The 22,279-nt window shown below is 40.6% G+C and overlaps 1 protein-coding gene across 1 annotated transcript in view; it reads left to right on the forward strand.

The window, feature by feature from the left end:
- CFAP61 (cilia and flagella associated protein 61) overlaps window positions 1-22,279 on the forward strand; it is a 208,419-nt gene that overhangs the window by 104,160 nt on the left and 81,980 nt on the right. Inside the window, exons 19-20 of the mRNA XM_074949735.1 lie at window positions 14,563-14,661; window positions 20,301-20,469. Coding sequence (XP_074805836.1) covers window positions 14,563-14,661; window positions 20,301-20,469 — 268 coding nt within the window. The remainder of the gene's footprint in view (window positions 1-14,562; window positions 14,662-20,300; window positions 20,470-22,279) is intronic.

Raw genomic sequence — 22,279 nt, forward strand, 5'->3', positions numbered from 1 at the left:
AGTAAATTCTGCATTAGAGTATTTCTCTTGTAAACTGTGCAGCTAAGGAGGTTCATAAAGTGTGTGTCTGCCTGAATAATTTAGCTGCACATCTTCCATGCATGAGCTGAGACAAGAGCTTTTGTAAGGTACTCTGCTCTGTCAGATAAGCTTACAAGTTCTCTCCTGTGGATTGTTATGGACTAGAAGATCTTGGAAATACCACAAACCCTAAGTGAGGGGTGGTCTATACCTGTGCTGGCCAGGAGGAGACCAAGGACCAAATTATGCCTCAGAATTATAATTTGGTCCCTACTTATTCCTTGCTCCAGGACTGGGGTAAACTGGATCAGACCTATAATGGGTGTAGCTTACTTCTGCTTCTGTGCCAATTGAGCTGTGCTGGCCAGTGTGTTTAGGAGCAGAGACAAGGCTCCAAACATCCTCTCCCCCTGCCCATTTACCTATACAGGACCCTGCATCAGCTATACTTTCCCCATCCCACACACAGACCAGCAATTCAGGTAGCTGGTATAAGGAGGCATCTTATACCACATTACTCCCCTGCACAGGTAGGTAACCCAGCTCATACTTGAGCCTAAAGTGGAGCTTGCGTAAAGGAAGAGACAGTGCTGTTAGTCAAGATTAATGTGTAAGTTGGTTTTAGTAATGTGTGGTCCCTCAGCTTGCCTCTACTGTTGACTGTGTTTTTCACTTTATACGTATGCTCTGGGGTTTTATTGGTATGCATGGAGAAACGATCCCAATATTCTTTAAGAATATTGGCAAGATGCTAGGCAAAATGATGATGTTGAGAAGAGGGTTTCAGGAGAGCCAAGGGGCAGAAGGGTTGGGGGTTGAAGACACACGGGTTGATCAGGGGTTAGATGTCATGTTTGGAAATGAAGAAGACAAAACAGAATAAAAAGAGAACTAATTTAATTATGGGGAAGATAGTCAAAGATGGAGATTGGAGCAGAGTGTGTGTGAAGGAATCCAGGAAAGGAAGCAGGAAATAATTTGTGGGTCAAAATGAATTTATTGGAGATGTAGCAGGAGTTCCAGGGGTATCAGGAGGAGAGAAGGGGAGCACAGATTGTAGGAATAATTTTAGCAGAGAGAGAATCTGTGGGGCACGTATGAAGTCTGGAGTGAGGGGTCATTCTGTTGCTCCCCTGGCATTCAGGGAGGCAAAGCTGCAAGACAGGGAGAGAGAGGAACCCTTGTAGCTTCCTTGAGGAGAGTCAGTCATAGGTCAAAGTGAAAATTCCTTGGCTTTTTGGAAGAATTGCCAATAAGATAAAGGAGACAGTGACTGCTTAATGGGCTGGTGCTGCATGGTGCTTTCCTTATTCTGTCTGTGAGGTATAGCACTGCCAGAGGGTTGAGGAAGAATGTCATTAGTAGAGCTGGTGTGAAATTTTCCAACTTAAAGTTTTTCTGTCTGTAAATGCCACTTTTTTGACTAAATTTTGTTTTGATGATGTTTGATCCATTTTGGTGTTGTTGGAACAAAACATTTTTATTTTTTGTTTCAAAAGACTTTGTTATAAAAAATTTTTAAGTCAGAATTGGAACAAAAGTTCGACCAACTCAAAATGAAATTTTTAAAAATATTGTTTTGTGGGAAATTTTGGAAATTTGGTTCAATTTGGAACAAAAACAAATTTTGAAATGTTGGATTTTCTCACAGAACAGAAAAAGTTTTGACCACCTCTGGCCACCAGAGCTGGGAAGGTATGTTCCTGTGCTGAGAGAGCCTACATTGGATGATGGTTTTGGGGAGCCTGGGAAAGATAAGGGGTGAAAACCTAGCCCCACTGAAACTCTCGTTCATGTCAGTGGGGCCAGGATTTTATCTAAAGTGTCTGCTACTGAGAAGCCCTATGGAGCAACTGACAACTAGAGTCATTTTTAGCTCTGGTGCTGCAACTCAGATGGAGAAGGGACTGTCGAGGAAAAGCCACTAATGATTGCTGAGAAGTTTTACAGAGAATGCAGCAAATTCTGGTTTTGAATTATTCAGACAAAATCTTTGAGAACCATTCTGTATGCTTGACCCAATGAAGCATAATTCTATACCCGGGAATCCTATTAATTAAAAATTCCTCTAGGACAAAAAAAAGTATTTAAGGTCACTTCCTGGAGTCCTGTCTTGAAAGGGTCCTGATAAAAACTCCACTACAATGCCTCTCTTCACCAAAGCCATTTCAAATGCCTTGGCATTTTTTCTCCAGTGTTGGTCCCATGGAGAACTGGTTTATCTTGGAGAACTCTTAATTAAAACTGTATAACTTTTTGATGGATATCTGTGTATCAATTCTTAAGTAGGAATCCTGTTTTGAAAACCTAAGCTGATGCACATAGGTAGTTTCTTGTCTGCCAATACATTCTTTGGAAGTCATTGTTCACACAGTGATCTCTTCTGCTTCCTTCTTGGTTGGCACTCTCACTTATAGCATAGTAAACAAGAAAGTATGACCCCAGGTGTGGGGCCTTCATGATGTTTGGTATGACATCCTTTCCACAGAGCGATAATATTGCTGCTTTGTTTTCCCATGACGACTCATACTTATAAAATCATAGAAATATAGGGTTGGAAAGGACTTCAAGAGGTCATCAAGTATATCCCACTGCGCTGAGGCAGGACCAAGCAAGCTTAGACCATCCCTGATAGGTGTTTGTCTAACCTGTTCTTAAGAACCTCCAATGGTAGGTATTCCACAGCCTCCCTTGGAAGCCTATTCCAGAGCTTAACTACTCTTATAGCAAGAAATTTTTTCCTAATATCTAACTTAAATCTCCCTTGCTGCAGAATAAACCCATTCCTTCTTGTCCTACCTTCAGTGGACATGGAGAACAGTTGATCACTCTTTATAACCGCCCTTAACATATTTGAAGATCGTTATCAGATGCCCCATAAGTCTTCCTTTCTCAAGACTAAATATGCCCAGTTTTTTAACCTTTCCTCATAGGTCAGATTTTCTAAACTTCTTTATTACTTTTGTTTCTCTCCTCTATACTCTCCCCAGTTTATCCACATCTTTCCTAAGTGTGGTACCCAGAATTGGATACAGTACTCCAGCTGAAGCTTCACCTGTGCCGAGTAGAGTGGGACAGTTACTTCTCATGTCTTACACACAAACCAGAAGCATATTAGCCTTTTTCGCTACTGCATCACATTGTTGACTCATACTCAACTAGAACTAGATCCACTAGAACTTCCAGATCCTTTTCAGCTGTACTATCACATTTTGTAGTTGTGCATTTGATGTTTCCTTCCTAAATACTTTGAGATTATCTTTACTGAATTTCATCTTGTTGATTTCAAATCAATTCTCAAATTTCTCAAGGTTATTTTGAGTTCTAATCCTGTTCTTCAAAGTGCTTGTAATCCCTCACAGCTTGTTGTCATCCACAAATTTTATAAGCATACTCTGCACTTAATTATCCAAGTCATTAATGAAAATATGGAATAGTAGCAGGTACCCAGGACTGACCCCTGCAGGACCCCACTATATGTGCTCTCCCAGCTTGACTACGAAGCACTGGTAACTACTCTGTGAGTATGGGTCTTTCAGTCAGTTTTGTACTCACCTTATAGTAATTTCATCTAGCCCACGTTTCTGTAATTTGCTTGTGACAATACCAAGTGGGATTGTGTCAAAAGCCTTACAAAAATTGAGATATGTCACATCTGTTGATTCCCTCCCTATCCACTAGGCCAGGAACCCTGTCAAAGAAGGAAATTAGGTTGTTTGTCATGATTTGTTCTTGACAAATCCGTGTTGGCTATTCCTTATAACCCTATTATCATCTAGGTGCTTACAAGTTGATGGTTTAATTTGTTCCAGTAACATTTACTGAAGTTAGGCTGACTGATCTATAATTTCTCTGGTCCTCTTTGTCCCCTTTTTTAAAGGTAGGTACTATTTTTTCCCTTCTTCACTCCTCTGGGGCCTCAGCTGTCCTCCATGAATTCTCAAAGATAATTGCTAACAGTTCAGAGATTGGTTCAACTAGTCCTAGGATGAACTTCATCAGGCCCTGCTGACTTGAATACATCTAACTTATCCAAATAGTCTTTAACCTGTTCTTTCCCTATTTGGCTTTCATTTCTTTCCCCCTGTTGTTAATATTATTTGTGTTGTATGTCTGGTCATCATTAACATTTTTAGTAAAGACTGAAGCAAAACTGGCATTAAAAACCTCAGCCTTCTTGATATGATCAGTTATTACCTCTCCTTCCCCTATAAGTAGTGGACCGACACTTTTCTTCATCCTTTTCTTGTTCCTAATGTATTTAAAGAACTACTACTTCTTGCCTTTTATGTCCCTTGCCAGCTGTAACTCAGTTTGTGACTTAGGCTTTCTGATTTTGTCCCTACATGCTTGTGTTATTCTTTTGTTCTCCTTCCTAACAATTTGTCCATGTTTCCACTTTTTTTAGGATTTGTTTTTGATTTATCAGGCCATTAAAGAGCTCCTGATGAAGCCATATTGTCCTCTTAATAGCTTTCCTTTGCATCTGGATAGTTTTACACTGTGCCTTTAATATTGTCTCCTTGAGAAACCACCAGCTCTCCTGAACTCCTTTGTCTCTCAGATTTTCTTCCCATAAGACCTTATCTACCTGTTCTCTGAATTTGTTAAAGTCTGCTTTTTCAAGTCCTTTGTCTTATTCTGCTGCTCTTATTCCTTCCTTTCCTTAGAATCATGACATCTATCATATCATGATCATTTTCACACAAATTGCTTTTCACCATCAGATTTGCAACCAATTCCTCCTTGTTTGTCAGAATGAAGTCTAAAATGGCTGTCCCTCTGGTTCCTTCCTCCATATTCTGGAAGAAGAAGAAGAAGAAGAAGAAGAAAGAAGTTGTCCTCTATATATTCTAAGAAATTTTGCATTCTGCCATATTACTTTTCCAACAGATGTCTGAGTCATGAAAGTCCCCCATTACTACCACTCTTGTGTTTTGTATATTTCTGTTGTTTGATCTAGAAATGCCTCATCCACCTTCTCTTCCTGATTTATTGATCTGAAATAGACCCATATCATGACATGAATCCAATTTTTCCCCTTTTATCTTTACCCAAAGACTTTTAACTGGTCTGCCTCTCACCTCCTTCTGGATCTCAGAACAAGCGCATATATTCTTGATGTATACTGCGATACTTCCTCACTTTTTCCCCTGTCCATCCTTCCTGATCCCCTGTATACCAATATTCTGGTAATGAGAACATGATCTTATGTTGATTCTTATATGCCAGAAAAGAATGCTGGTACCTTGAACAATGGAGGAAAAAGAAAGGCGTGTAACTGACTTCAGCTCTGGCTGGCAAAGCAACAAGTCACAAGGCAGCAAGTGGCCAAGAAAGTGGTTAAAATCATTTATAGTATCATAACATAGTTAACATGTTGAGAAAGGTTCACTGAATGAAGGCCACTGTGTCAGACTTTAATTGAAAATTAAAGTGATTTCATTTATTTGTCATACAATGTATGTACTAATTTGATTTTCCCCATTTCCCCAACCTAGGGAGGTTATGGAATCTCCATCACTGGGGATTTTTAAGAGCAGGTTGGACAAACACCTGTCAGGGATGGTCTAGATCAGTGGTTCTCAAAGCCGGTCTGCTGCTTGTTCAGGGAAAGCCCCTGGTGGGCCGGGCCGGTTTGTTTACCTGCCGCATCTGCAGGTTTGGCCGATCGCGGCTCCCACTGGCTGCGGTTCACCGCTCCAAGCCAGTGTGGGCTGCGGGAAGGGCGGCCAGCACGTCCCTCGGCCCGCACCGCTTCCCACAGCCCCCATTGGCCTGGAGCGGCAAACCGTGGCTAGTGGGAGCTGCGATCGGCTGAACCTGTGGATGCAGCAGGTAAACAAACTGGCCCGGCCCGCCAGGGGCTTTCCCTGAACAAGCAGCAGACTGGCTTTGAGAACCACTGGTCTAGATAATACTTAGTCCTGCCTTGAGTGCAGGGGACTGGACTAGATGACCTTTTGAGGTCCCTTCCAGTTCTATGATTCTATGATTATTATCAGCTACCCTTGTTATACTGTAGCTGTGTACCATTTGCTTCTCTAGTTTGAATTACTGCTCAAAACTGGCAATTTGTTACAATTTTTTTAGAACTGTCTTGAGCTTTCATATTTAGAACCACTTTTATGTGACAAGGTTAGAGTACAATGGAATTCAAGTTGTCTGTGCCTTTGACTTAGTACATCATATAACACCAAATATTAACATGGTTATTTAAATACTATGCTTACAGGAGACCAGCATATCGGATAACCTTTTTTTGTTATTCAGAGACTGTATTACTTCCTAGTACAATTTTGTCATTTACTTTAAACTACTGGAAAAGATGCACAGGTGTGTAATATTTAGGTTCAAGTAAATGAAATGGAAACATTTAGATCCATGTGGGCTACTGCTCTTTACTTTGTGTTAAAAGGCTATTTGGCTATTTATTTGTTCAAATGAGAGGTTTAATGAAAGCAGTTAATTAAACGGCTTGCTTAGACAGATTTTTGCTAAAAACAGCAAAAGCTAAAGAAGAATAATCTGGTAGATTTGCAAATGGCTCTTGCCAAGATCCCTGTAAGTAATATACTAATTTTTTTTTGCTTGCTGCTTTTATTATGCTGACAATAAATTGGCAATGGGAGTCTTTTTTATTTCAAGAACAAGGATGTTTAGGCCTTCTTTTGTAGATGTCCTCTAGAACCGTGCAATGAAACTCAATACCTTTTACTTATTTCCCTAGATACTCTAATCCCTCCCCGCTTTACAAGTATCTTTGGCTGTTCTTCCCTTTTGTATCCACAGCAACATGAATCCCCACAGGAATTATTTGCTTCTAAATTGCAGGTGCACTTGTGTAATGTTTCATTGGTTTCAGCTTTTGAAGACTTTTTCACAAAATGGTGACCTCTCCTTTTACAGCACTTGATGTTGGGCATTTTTTATATACATTAAAAGCATATAAGCCACTCTGTTTCCTAATATACGGTAACTGTTTGTCAGTGTCTATTGTTTTTCAGTTATCAGGAGCTTGCTTTTAGACCGGCAGTGAGGAACTAGAGCCAGAATGTATGAACCATTCTTTTATCGGCATATAAATAAAACTATATAAAAAGAACCCCAAATGTATTGATGGAAAGTATAATGATACTCAACAGTGTCATTGGCCAGAATTTTCAAACCTGGCTGCTTATGCATAAATCTGTATCCAAGCTCCTGAATTTCATAGATGTTGAGCACCTGCAGCCTGCATTGACTTGTCAGGCTAATTATATTTAGGGCCCATAATGGATTTAAGAGCCCAACTTTTGGTGCACTGGGTAAAATTTTCCAAAGCACCTTTTTCACTTAGGCATTTTTGAAAATGGGATTTATGCACCTACGTTACTGAGAGCCAGTTTTTTAACGCTATTTAGGCCCTTATAGCTGCAAATAAGGGCCTAACAGGATTTTCACAAACATCTATCTGCATCTTTAGGTGCCTAAATACCTTTAAAAATCTGGCCCTTTGGCTCTTTTGGAAATGTCACCCACAGACTTGAACATTTTGGACACTAAATTTATGAAAATGACATAATTTCCATTATTGGGGGGTTCATAATTTGGCTAGAAGAGATACTTTGGACTCTTGACATACAAAATCTTATTTTAGATATTTAAAAAGAGATGTATTTTACTATTCAGTGTTAAAGAAGGGCAAATAGTACAAAAATGTTCACTGCGTTTTCATGCTTTCTATATGACCCTATAATTTAAAAATAGTCTTCTATTTAAAATGGCATTGTTCATATTATTAGTGTGATAAATAAACTCCTTTTGGAACACAGAAATTGCCATGTTGGATCTCTCTAGCGGTCAGTCTAGTCTGACCTCCTGGTCTGGTCTCCAGCTATGAATTTGTCAGTTCTTAGCTAATGCCTGCAGCGTGGACAAGAGCTGGCATCTGGTCTGCCAGCGTCACAGTTACACCCCTGTGATGTTCCTCACCGTCTTCTCTAGTATTGCCCAACTTAAATGTTTTTGTGTCTTCTGCTAATTTTGATATCTCATTCTTTACCTCCTTTTTGAGATAATTATGAATATGTTAAACTACACCAGTCCTAGTAGTGAATCTTGTGGCATTCCACTGCTAACCCTTTGCCATGTTGAAAACTGGCCATTAATTTCTACTCTGTTTTCTGTCTCTTAGCCAGTTTCTCATCTAAGGAAATACCTTACCGCTATGAATACTTACTTCCTTTGATTTCTGTTTGTGAGGGATTTTGTAAAAAGTTTTTTGATAAACTAAGGGTGGTATCTTCAAAAGCACTCAGCATTAACTTAACTTTGCTCCCATGAAAGTCAGTGGAGTACATTGACATAAATGAGAGCACAGTTAAGCCAATGCTTGAGCACTTTTGAAAATGCCAACCAAAATAATTTCAAGTGGTTCTCCCTTATCTTTTTGCTGACATGCTCAAAAATTTCTAATAAATTCAAGAGGCACAATTTTCCTTTACAGAATGCAGGCTGCTTTACCCCTTGTTGTATCTTCTTCTTCTAGGTGTTTTAGAATTCTACTTTTAATTATTCTTTCAACCAAATTATCTGATAATGGGGTAACGCTGACTGGTCTCCAATTCCTATTTTTGTATTTAAAAAATAATTAAAATATCAAAGAATATGAAGGTTTAAACATGGGACAACACGTCAACTACTTATTGTAAGGGCTTTCGCTGTGCAATTATGTTTTATTATATGCACAGGAAGCGACACCTAGCATTAAGACTGCCCAACACACCCCATCATAAGACCTGGTTTTCTGTTGCTTATAATTAGGGCTCCGTGTCTGTCATGGAGGTTGCGGAAGTCACGGATTCTGCAGCGTGACATCTGCTGTAACCAGCATGGCTGACCCCGGGGCCGCCCAAGCAGCTAGCCCCGGGGCCAGCTACTCCAGCGGCCTTGGTTACAGCCACACCGGCCGCTACTGGAGTGGCTCCACAGCCGGCTGCTCGGGGAGCCCCACAGCTGACCGCACCGGACACTGCTGGAGCTGCTCCAACAGCAGCAGCACTGGCTGCTACTCGGGCGGTCCCTGGGCGGGGACTGTACAAGCAGCTGCCGATGTGGCTGGCCCCAGGGACGGAGGAAGCAGTCACAGCTTGGTGGCCCCCGGCAGCGGTCCTATGGTCCTTGGTGGCCCCCGGCAGCGGTCCCAAGCAGCAGCGGGGAGGCGGGCGGTGCAACCGCTGCTAGGATGGCCCCCGGCATCTGGTGTCATTGGCCCCGCTCCCTGGGGCAATCCCCCAGAGCAGTGGCCCCCACCGGGTCTTCCCCCAGCAGAGGGTCCCCAGAACAACAGCCTCCTGGCTAAAATTTAGTCTGGGGTATTTATAGTACAAATCATGGGCAGGTCTCAGGCCGTGATTTTTTGTTTATTGCCCATGACCTGTCCATAACTTTTATTTAAAATACCCGTGACTAAATTGTAGCCTTACTTATAACTTTGCAAAACTTTAACCATTGTGTTGAGATTTTTTATTCATTTTCTCTGCCTCAGGCTGAATTGTTCTAGAAAGTTTCTACAAAAAGAGTTCAACCTTTTCTTAGTACGAGGTTATAGAAAAATACTTTGTTTTCTCATGTTAATGAAGTAGTTGTAAGAAATTATTTTAGATCCTCTAGTGTCTTCATGCCTGGGAGAAGGGTTTTCCAATTTGGCAGGGAGCCTTCCTAGTGTCAGGGATGTGCCTTTCATTGTTCCTGAGAAAAAATGCCCAAATTTGACCAGATTATCAGGCTTTGTAAAATCTCAGTTTGCACATGCTTGTTAGAATATGGAGGCTAGAATCTCTGAAGTTTCCATCTGTACTGAGCATGCTCCAGCCCCTCATATCTTCTAAGTGTGACTGGACTATAGTATGGTCCATTCTGGTCAATTTCATGGTCATAGGATTTAAAAAATCATAAGTTTCATGATTTCAGCTATTTAAATCTGAAGTTTCACAGTGTTGTAATTGTAGGGTGCTGACCCAAAAAGGAGTTGGGGGGGGGGTTGCAAGGTTATTGGGTGGGCAGTGTTGTAGTACTGCTACCCTTACTTCTGAGCTGCTGCTGGCAGTGGCGCTGCCTTCAGAGCTGGGCAGCTGGAGAGCAACAGCTGCTGGTCGGGATCCCTGGTCTGAAGGCAGAGCCGCTGCCAACAGCAGCGCAGAAGTAAGGATGGCGTGGTATGGTACTGGCACCCTTAGTTCTGTGCTGCTGCCTGCAAAGTTGAGCCCTCAGTCAGCAGCCACCACTCTCCGGCCACCCAGCTCTGAAGGCAGCAGTGCAGAAGTAAGGGTGGCAATACTGCAACCCCCCTAAAATAACCTTGCAACCCCCCTGCAATTCCTTTTGGGTCAGGACTCCCAATTTGAGAAACGCATGGTTTCCCCCATGAAATCTGTATAGTATAGAGTAAAAGACACAAAAGACCAGATTTCACAGGGGAGAAACCAGATTTCACGATCCATGATGCATTTTTCAAGGCCGTGAATTTGGTAGGGCCCTAACTATAGGAAGAGGATGACGATTTCATGATTAAGTTGAATGCTACCCTGGAGAATTGGATTCTATCTTGACCTCTGCCACAGAGTTCCTGTGTGATGCTAGGCAAGTCACTTAAACCGAAATAAGAAAAGGAGTACTTGTGGCACCTTAGAGACTAACCAATTTATTTGACCATGAGCTTTCGTGAGCTACAGCTCACTTCATCGGATGCATCCGATGAAGTGAGCTGTAGCTCATGCTCAAATAAATTGGTTAGTCTCTAAGGTGCCACAAGTACTCCTTTTCTTTTTGCGAATACAGACTAACATGGCTGTTACTCTTAAACCGAAATGTTCATAGTTGCCCAACATTAGAAACCTGGGGGAAGATTTGCAGAAGTGCTGAGCACTGACATCTGCAGCCAGACGCAATTAGAATTGTGCTTTTAACATATTAAGTGCTATAAAAATGGTGTAAAAGTATTCTGAAAATTCAGGTCCCAAGTGTCTCCAATTGGGCACCAAAATTGGTGAACTTTTTTGACAATTTCGGCTTTAATCTCTCTCTCTGCTTCAGTTCCCAGTCTCTAAAATGGGGGTAAAAATACCACCCAATCTCACAAAGGTGTTGTAAAGATAAATTATGTAATGTTTGTGAAGCACTTGGATGTTATGGTTAGAACATCCTAGAAATGTTGAGGAGGAAATTAATAATATTTTATTCAGTGCAGTGTTGGAATGGATAATAAGGCCTTGGGCCACACAGTGAGGATAAAAAGAAATATTAAATAACTACGCATTTACTGATGAGCTGGGTTTCCTGTAGAAAAAAATAATATGGGATCATGTAATTAAAGACCGTATCAGAGTGAGAGGGAAAGTTAAGGTTTCACAAGCAACCTTAAAATTGTCATTTCCTGACTATTGAGTGCCTGACTTCTTTTAATGTAATTTAGTATGTACATTACAGTAGCACTCAAGATTGGAGCCCCTATTGTGCTAGGTGCTGTACAGCATCCATGAAGAAATGGTCCCTCCCCCAAAGTGCTTACAATCAAAGATAACAAGTGATGTATGAAGGGGCAGAGGGACAGATTTATACACTGAAACATCAGAAATTTGTATATCAATTTCCAGTTATTGTCCTGATAACTGTATGTAAATTGCCAAGTATCTGAATATTATGGATCTTTACGATTAATGGTATTCATTCACACTCACACCCACAGTAGCAGCTCCAAATGCATATGGCGTACTGTATGTTTTAAAATGCAGATGAATGGATTGGGTCTGATTTTCATTTACACTAAAGCCACTTTAGAACACACTCTGAGTATAAAGCGGCCTTAAAGTGGGAGAAAATTACATTTATACCCACTTTAGGGATCTTTTGCACTGCTGTGTAAAATGACTTTTGTGTAAATGAAAATCAGGTCTATAATCTGTATAAATATATGCACTCTGTTACATTCAGGTTATTTATTACATTGTGCCCAAAGTATGCATGGAGATTTATAGTAGATGATCCATAATCCAGAATTAAACTATTAATATGCATTTATAGAGTGGCAGCCATAACCTTGAAATTCCTTGGTTTAAGTATGACCTTTCACTTTGTTTGAATATATTTTTTTAAATGTATGAATAACAAATTAACATTAGTAGATTAAAAAGCATACCATTTCCTTGTAGCACTTATATCTATCCATATTTAAGTTGTACAAAGCCTTGAAGATTATAAGGCTTAATCATTCATAATATTTATTTGTTTTTAAATGTCAGATCTAGGTTACTTTAATATATTGTCAGAGCCCACGTTGTTAATTAAAATGCAGTGGGACAAATTCTCTTGATATGTGCCAAAAAGCACATGCAATTGAGAAAATGGCAGAATCTCTTGGTGCTTAGATTCTGGCCCACTCAAATGAATTGCTCTGTGGAACCTGCTGCGGATGGCATTGAAAAATCTGCTGTTCCATTGACGAACCCTCCTAGTTCCAAGAAATCCATTACAGGCAGTGGATATAGTCTCCTTGTTGTCAGGAATCCATTACAGGAAGTGGCTAGAGTATTGCAGGCCACGAGGCTCTCTCATGCCACAGTGGCCTCACTGTCCAGCTATCTTCCTTTGGTGGCTGAGCCACAAACAGCACCGACAAAGTCGGGCTAGCCTTATTTCAATGGTCTCACCAGCAGGACTGCTTCCTGCCTTTGTCACATGTCATGTGATGGCACGTTGGGAAGAACCGGTTACTCAGGAAAACACTATATCCTGCTTTGGGCAGTGCTCAGCAGGCATGTGACTCTGCTCTAAGCATAACCTGCACACTGTTGCTAAGGCTCTGTCATTTTCCTAGTATGTACCCAACAAGCCAAGTGAAAGCAGTAATTGTAGCTGTCCACTGATATTCATCAGCTGTCTGAATAACTGCACATTTCCAGCATGCATTGTGTCTGTCTGAATATGCGCTTTGGCCCCAGTTCTGCAAACCACTGAAGCACATGTCTAAATCCATTCCTATTCAGCAAAGCATTTGAAATCAATGGAAGTCGAATGTGTGCTTAAAGTTAACATTGCTTTGCTTAAACAGGGGATTTATTTCTGCTTTGCCTTCTCTTCACTTGCATTATCTTTTAACTTTTCATGGATGTGGTGAGCCATATGTTTACTAGAGAGACAGAAAGATATAGCCATGTTTAAACTTTCACATGAAGATAACACAAGGGTCTTCCTTCTACCGTTGCTGTCTGTCAGCAATGAACAACTTTATTTTTCGTGTTATTCCCAGAAGTGAAGCCTCTGAAGGGTTCCACCAGTGGCATAGCCAGGTGGAGAAAACAGGGGGAGCGGAGATAAAAAAAAAAAAAGGCGCCACCCGCTTGTACTCACGCAGCGGCGCTCCGGGTCTTCAGGGGCGGGTCGAAATGCCGAAAAGCTGCCGAAGACTGGAGAGAGTGAAGAACCCGGAGCGCCGCCTGACCCATAGCTATGCTATGGGTTCCACTTGAGGGTCTGATGCAAGAATGTCAGCCAGGCCCTGCTTACGAAAACATCTGCTGAATCTTAACCTTATCAAAGAATTTGAATTAGCTGTCCAGATTGTGGTTGGCACTAATGCAGCTCTACAGGGATTAAAGGGGGAGTAAGATCATCTTCACTTACCAACATGGCCTCCCCAAAACTTGGGTTCAGATGTGAGGGGAAGAACAGGAACTGCACCCCTGAGAAGGTGGGCAAGGAAGGGGTGGAGAGGGGCAGGGAGTGGACACAGCTCCATCCCCTCCACAGTGCCAGCAGGTAAAGCTGAACTGGCATGAGTGAAAGCAATCTGAACCTAGTGACATGTATAACTTTCCAAGGGAAGGGAGGATCAGAGAAGGAATTCTAACTCTATAGAGCTTTGTTTTCCCCAGAAAATTAGGTGATGGGGGTGGGAGCACTAACTAGAGAAGCTGCAGCGACTGGCCTGCTATTAACACTCAGGGTTGACAAGGACTATTGTGTTTAACATCATGCCAGCTACTACAGCTAGCCAACGCTATGTCAAACACAACAGTCCTCCTCTACTCAGAGTGCTAAGTCATGTTTAACACTGTTCATTACTATGACTCCTCAAGGCCATTTTCTAACACAACCTAATTTGCAAGTGAAGGCAAGGCCTGAGTCAATTCCTGCCATACTTCTTGATACTCAAGTAATTGAGCAAAGGCTCAATCTAGCTCTAGGATGACTTTCAAGTTAAGTGGTGACTGAGGTAATTTATGCCATATAGCTCTACGGAGACAGATCATAATGATTTTTATTTTATTTCTTATCTGTATTACGATGTAGCCCAGAGATTCCCAGTCAGATTCAGGGCACCATTGTGCTGGATTCTGTACAGCTAAACCAAACTTCTCAGGAATAGATTGGGAAACCCTGTTGAATGTAAACACTAATTATAACAGTACGTTTTAGCAAAATCAAATTACAAGTATACCTAACTGAACTTCAGCAAACTCATGTTGATCTGTGTTTTGCATTTTGTTTTTACTTCTTTAGTCCGCACCTGAAATTTAACAATCTGACCCTGATTTCAACTCATGGGCTTCCAGGAAAAAATCCACCAGGCTCTACGAACAGAGGATTTTTAATTGACAGGTTTGATTTAATTTCTAAATATTTGTGATAGTTTCAAAGGAAAATATAATACATGTGAATTTTTTTTGTGAATTTGTAGTACAATTCAGCATACATATGTACAGAAATGTGTATTTTCCTCAAGTCTTAGTGCTCATAATAAGAAACTAAAATACAAACATAATCAGAAAAACTCTCCAGGTTGGGATTCAACCCAGTTCTGTTATGAGTCTCAATCTAGATGTGCTTTCTCAAAGGCATTCTCCACGTCTCCTGTCTCCCGAACAACCACGCTTTGTGGATGTATATATCTGTACCTACAAGTGATGGAAAGCCAGGTCACAGAGATTAATTTTGCATGGAGTTCAGAACATCATGAAGTATTGATCATTTTTACCTCTTGCCAGAAGAAATTCCGCTGCCAGAGCCTTTCCCTGCTGCAACCCACTGCCAGAGCCTTTCAGTGCCATGTATAGTGACACACTGCAGTGTGGACGCAGCCTACCTTTCACTAGGACATGTGGCTACATGTACCCTACACACCCCCATAAGTGTAGGCAACACTTTAGGTCTTTGTCTTCAGGGAGTATGTCAGTCCAATGCTAGGTGCCAGCCCAACTAATAGGACAAGACAAAGGCAAAGAAGATTTGAATTTAATAGATAAACCATATCCCTATATATATGTTTCATATGTAAACAAATATTTCCAGTGACATTTACAAAATATCTACATTTATAGAAAATTGTAGTTCATAACTGTCTAACCAGAGCTAGTTGTTTAATTTGAAAATAGATAGATAATGGATATGAATTAATTTAATTAAGGAGCAGCTGAAAATTAAAACGATCTTTGGCGGGATTTTCAGAAGCTTCTAAGTGATTTTGGAACACAAGTCTCACTGACTGCCAATGATATTTGTGCTTCTAAATCACACATGTGCTTTTCCAAATCCTACCTCTCTTTATTATTCACTTTATGGAAAGTCCTTCCTCTTCCCTTCATCCTATTTGTTTATTTCTGTCTCTTATTTGTGTCCTGTCTGAACTTATGGCCAGATTTTCAAGAGCATTGATTGTCCAAAACTCTCATCAAAGTAAATGGCAGATGTGGATGCTGAGCACCTCTGAAAATCTGGACACTAGATCACAGAGCTTGTCAGGGCATGGAAGCACTTTCACTTGTTTCTGTGAAGCATGTATCCCATTTCTGGGTACTCTAATAACAATAATAATTTATAATCATTAGTAATCAGCCTTGTGTTTTGAATATGAATATTTATAAATATGAATGTTTATATTTAATATTCATCTTTAATATGAATATAAAATATGACAGTATTGGTACAAACAATAATCATTGTTACTACTTTGTTCCTTTTCAACTTTCTCTGTTGTTGTTTATAATGCCAAAGAACTTAGGGGTTCAAACTTGATCAGGATCCCATATTTTTTAGTCAAGTTGTGATTGGGACCTGGTCCATAGCTCTCTGCAGTGGAATAACTCTCATTGGATTTATATTGGACCTCTTACCACTATCCACCAAATAAGAAATAAAGTGGTGCTTGAGCCACTCACTGCTGATGAGCTTTGTTTGCTAAATGGAATATTTTATTCCTGGCGGCAGTGACTCCAGCTCACAGAATGAGTGAGTTCCAGGCTTTGCACATTGCTTCACAAGGATAAAGGAATGCTGCAGATTGGTCCTAGATTCTTTTTAAATGTGGCATCTGCATTCCACCTTAATCAGTCAGTTACCTTGCCAACATTTTCTGATGTATATTTCCCCATAAAGACCTTACTTCACAAACTTGATGGTAAAAGGTCTATGACTTCTATCTAGAACATCCATTCAGCTTTCTATTTCATTCAAAAGCCACTGTAATTTGGATCTTCAGGGTCCGTCCCTCCATGGACCTGTAAACAGCTTGTCTTTACGAGTAGCACAAACCTCTAGAAGAACCTTGTGGAGTTTTTAATAGATGATTTTCCCTCTTCTGGTGTGAGGATCTGGGTTCAATCCAGACCAGTAGGGTGTCTGTCACCACCTGTCCTGTAGCCCTGGGTGCCTTTGTACTGTGCAGCTTTGGTTCAGAGCCCTGATACCAACAGCCTGATCATTACCACACTGATCTCACCCTGGCTTCCACCAACTTGGTTGCTCCTTGCATGGTAACACCAACACCTTTCCAGTCCCAAGTTCTCCCCAAACAATGTCTTTCTCTGCAGTGCTCAGCCTCTCTGACTGTAGCACTCACAAAATCTTAACAAGTTCACTGCTCCTTTAAAGAGACAGTACACCGCAGTTTATTAACTTAACTGGGTTTGACAAACTTTCCACTTCAAACAAAGCACTGAGTTGGTTTATAGGTAAAGTAAAACAAGTTTATTAACAAAACGACATAGGTTTAAGTGATACCAAGCAGAAAGAATAACAATAAAAATGGTTATCAACAAAGTAAAATGCATTTTTAAGACTGAAACTTAACTTAATTCGTTATAGTTCTTGTTCAAGATACTTTCCCTACTTAAAGTAAATTTTCCAGCATGACTGGTTTTTCCAGCCAGGATCAACCCTTACAGATTCAAAGAGCTGGCTTCTTTGTTCCCTAGAGATGGATAACTTAGGGGTTCAATCTCCCTCTCTTTGTAGTCCCGCAAACCTCTGAAATGTATTCTTCTATAGGGTCTCCCCATATAAAGTTCCTTTCCCCTGCTGGGTGTGGACGCCATGCTGTCTGATGCAGACTCCATGCTGGTTCCTCCCCCTGTTGATTTTTACAGTGCAAATAATCTCTTCCTGCAACTTCGATACAAATGAATAGCCCACTGAATTTGACCATGCCTGGTTTGAGGTGTTGACCTCTTTCCTTTGTCTGGAGAAAACCTGTTTATGAACTCCTCCTAACATGCCTGGTTTAAACACATTTTAGTCACATATTTCCAGCATATCTGTAAAGTTTTTTGTGGGTTAACCATACAGACATCACACAATAATATAAATAATCCACTGAATGCATCCAATGAAGTGAGCTGTAGCTCACGAAAGCTTATGCTCAAATAAATTTGTTAGTCTCTAAGGTGCCACAAGTACTCCTTTTCTTTTTGCGAATAATCAGAGAGTTATTAGTTTTCCAATTATATATTACATGCCACCTTTCGGGTAAATATCATGACAACTGGCATTGCGGTGCTCTTAGGGTCACATCTGGGTTTTTGTAAGGGAAGCATCAAGACTCAGAGGATTTGAAGAGCAGCCAGCCACGTGGAGTTCTCTACATACTTCCACAAAGCATTATTGCAAAGACTCAGCTCTGTGCAATAATTCAGATTATTATAGTTTCCAGGTTGAAAATGCTTTCTCCCTGGTCTCCTAGATATTTGTGGGAATAGGTCTATAGATTATCTGTTGTTTAGGTATTTTATCGTCATATATGAGAGAGAAAAACAATTTGGGGCAGAGTGTTTTTCTTCACACCAGTCTGTAAAGCGGTGAGCACACTGTTAGTGTAATATAGTTGAGTTTTAAATGAATTTTGGGATTGCTTATAATTTGAATGCATAAGGGTGCTAAAGAGGCTTTGTTTCTTTCTGGTTTTGCTAGAAAGATCCCTTTGTAAACAGCAGCTTCTAAATTTTTGATACCCTCTCTAGAAAATACTGGACAATCACATACCTATTTAAGGAGGCTAGATTTAAAACAGGCAATAATCCCCCTCCCCCATGGACTTTGGTGCAGCAAAAATAGATCTTGGCCAATATTTTCAAAAGCAACCAGTGATTTGGGGTGCCTACCTTGAAACACCTTAAAAAGGTCTTATTTTCAGAAAATACACAGCACCCACTCACTGAAAATCAGAATCCTTTAAGATGTCTCAGCTGGACATCAAAAATTGAGGCAATGAAAATCACGGGTCACTTTTGAATATCTTGATCAAGCTTATCACCATTATCTTCAGTTTATACCTTCCGTCAGACTTTTGTAACAGCACTAAAGGCAATGGTGTTACACAGGTATAACTGAGGGCAGAAGTTGACCTACAAAATTTTAATTACTGAGATAGTGTGTGAGCCAGAAAGAACCAGCTTTGCTTTCAGAACCCAGACTGAGTTTGCGTGCCTGACTGGGGGAATAGTAAAATTAGCAAATTTGATATGGAGTCATTGAGACACAATAAATATGGCATCCCGAGAGGAGAACCACCTTTTAAGATCTCAGCACTAAGATGAATGTCTGTTGGTAGTCTCCCATCTTCCAAAATAGATGAATTTCTATATACAAATGTCATCTGTGGCACCAAAGTCCTGTTTCTAAAAGAGTTTTAGGAGGTTGTCACATTCACTTTCATTGAGACTTAGGCTCCTAAGGGCCAGATTTTCAAAGGGAGTTAGGTGCCTAACCTGCTTAGGTGCTTTTGAAAATCCCATTAGGCATTTATCTACATCTTTAGCTGCCTACACACCTTTAAAAATCTGTCCCTGAGTGCCTCATTCACTTTTGAAAATGAGATTAAGGCTCCTACATAACTGGTACTTTTAAAAATTGTATCTAAAGCATAGGTTTTAGCATTCACACTGTCATTGGGCCATCAGTCTTTATGAAAACCTTGAACAAAATTAATAAATATGACACTTGCTAAGAGTTAGGATAGAAGAAGTGAGTCTGTCTGAACAAACCAACTGAGTAATCCGAGGCCTCTTTCCTCACTTACCACCAAACATGCCAGGGTAAAAAACGGCTTTGTGGCTGCAATTGCTAATTGGAAGAGGGCTTTGTTTATAGAAGAATTGCACATAAACTGTTCTTTGTTGCACTGTATATAAATTAATTGGTTTCAAAATTCCTCCTCTCCTTAAGGGTTGGGAATGAATTGCTTGTCAGTCAGTCCCTGTGTTTATGAGGATTATCAGACATACCCTTACGAGAGAGAGAGAGATTTTCATTTGCCTGCTAATTTCTTCCTCTTAGTGCATATGATAATTTCCCTCTCCCTCCTGTGAATGGCATCTCTTTGCTTGCTTCATACAGCATTTTGAAGGTTTCTTTAATGTCATTACAATGTTTTTCATCCTTACCATTTTGGAGGAGCTCATCTGGAGAGGGAAAGCAGAAGAGCAGATCTGATGATATCTCTGCCCTTTACTGGCATTTCTGCCATTGTAGCCGTCTTTGTAGTTGTAAACGCTTTCAGAGCAGGGCTAGGTAAGACAGTAGTTATACTAGTGGTTTCACCATAGCTATTACTGGTGGAGCTGAACTAGTAGTAGCAAAAGTGGGACTATTTTAGCAAAAGAGCATTTCGTAGAGACAGCCAAAGAGAGGAAATTATCAGGTAAGAAAAACAGTTTCTTTTACAGGTGCAAAACTGCACTGTGCATCACACTGCAAATTTGAACCATAGTAAAGTATATATTTCTGACTTGTTTTTAAACTCTACTGTAGTATGGCCTGACACTGGGAGAAATTATTTGGTTTTAACAGGAACTTGTCAGTTTGTACCTGAGAGTTTCATAATGAATAATCTCTCACTATAGGCCTTAGTAAGATCACAGCAAGACAACAACTTGAACCACTAGGGGACTTCAACCAACTCACCAGATGTCTAATTAATGCCTGCTGTCAGCGGCTAAATGTCACTTATAGATATTCTTTCTTCACAGCCACTGTTTTAATGATAAAGATTATGCATTGATGTCACTTTGTTCCTGGGTGAATGTTGTGGTTGATAAAATGACTGGCATAGACCGAGCTGCCAAACATGTAGTGGTTTCCAAAGGAAAAAAAGTGCCATACGACCACCTTGTTCTCTGTACTGGGCAGCAATGCCAGGTAAGATTGTGCACATAGTGAATAAATGAACATTTGATGTTTACAGTGATTAACAATTAATATGTTTGTGGAGAGTGTCACAGTTCAGGGCAACTGCACCCATATTTTCCCCCCGATGGTTCAGCAAGGGTGGTCGCTTTAGACTCTCAGCTTTTCAGCAGTCACCTCTCTTGTGTGGGGACCCACATCTCTCTCCTTGTCTGGGGTTTTTCCAGGCTGCACAGTTCCCTGGCTACACTGTGAGTTGCAAGCCAGGTGGTTTAAATGGCCAGTGTCTGTATGTTGCTTTCACCTGAGGGACTATAAACAGCGTAATTGCCCACCGTCAGGTATCACCCAGCTCTTTGTAAGCAAGGACATTTATTCTTATGAGGAAAGCATTACAGAGAAAACATATTAAAATAATACAACAACCTACAGGCACGCTACTAAGCTTACATCAGATCACCTCCAACACCAACAAGGGCTCTGGCAGATGATCAGTCCATTAAACCCCACCAAGCAGTGGTTACAAATTCATAACAGCTTCAGCTCGGAACAGTCACCCTCATGAGTCTGTGAGTTCCTCCTTTATACAGTTTGGGCCTTTGATCTTGAGATCCTGGGAACAGGTAATCGGCAGACAACCGCCTTGTCCTCATGGTATACCTTCAATGGGCTGGGCTTTTGCATAACTGGAGGTGGGGGTGAGGATGGAATTTGCATTTCCCCCTAGATATCTCCCAGGAAATCCACTTTACATATATTGTCCCAAAAGATCATTCTTGTTTGCTGCATTGTCCAATATAATCCTTTGGTCATCCAGGCCCCGCAATGATACATAGCCTTTGCATTTAGTACAATAGACTCCAAAGATAGTTAAACTTTATTCAGGAAGGTTTATCACAGGGTAATGCAGGAAATTGTCTTATCTGTCACAGTGAGGACAGGAGCAGAGAAGTCCACAGCAAGTCTGTTACCAAAGGCCAACAGCTGCAGGTCTGTCACCCTATAAAAGGACTTAGGTTTCATCCAACAGTCCTTAATGGAAAACTGTTGTTGAATTCCCTGGGAATTGTGCTTGAATAAGGCCTGCAGAATTAGGTATTACTACCATGACTTTTGGTAAGGGGTAAGATTTTTGACCAAAATAGTTAAATTGATACAACCTCTAATGGGGACATATTTACATAGCTATAAAGGTACTTTATTCCGGTGTAGTTTATTCCACCTCCTGTATGGGAATAAGCTATACTGTATAAGCACATTTATATCCATGTAACTGCATCATCACTGGGGGGTTGTATTGCTTTAACTGTACCAGTATAGTTAAAGTGTCTTGTTTACACCAAAAAATTGTATCAATATTACCAAAACCTTCCACCAGTGATCGCATGAGTGGGAGCAGTCGGATGAACAAGGTTCTGGCAGCTCTCAGCCTTTTTGCTACCATGACAATCAAGCCTGCTGCAAAGCAGGTGTAGTTAATACAACAGTAAAAGTAGGTCCAGCCATGGAAACCTTATCTGTATTAGGGCTATGTCCCGCTAAACCCCTGGTAGCGCTGGTAGGAATTTTTTTGTAAAAACCACCAGCATACACAAGGCTTGAGAGAATTTCAACTGAACATAATAATATATACAGGCATATATTACAGTAACAAATATTTTCTTTAAGCATAAAATGAAATATATTTCTATTGGAAATGTAGATTCTGTTTGTTATGCAGTGAAGTCATACAGCATTTACTTTACTGGCCAGAGCCTTGGCATAGGAGAGAAGGGGAGCCGTCCGGGGCCATTTCTCAAGCTGCAGTGGTTTTGGCCTCAGT

Source organism: Natator depressus, chromosome 3 (genome assembly GCF_965152275.1).
Source record: "Natator depressus isolate rNatDep1 chromosome 3, rNatDep2.hap1, whole genome shotgun sequence".
In the NCBI taxonomy this organism is placed as follows: domain Eukaryota; kingdom Metazoa; phylum Chordata; order Testudines; family Cheloniidae; genus Natator; species Natator depressus.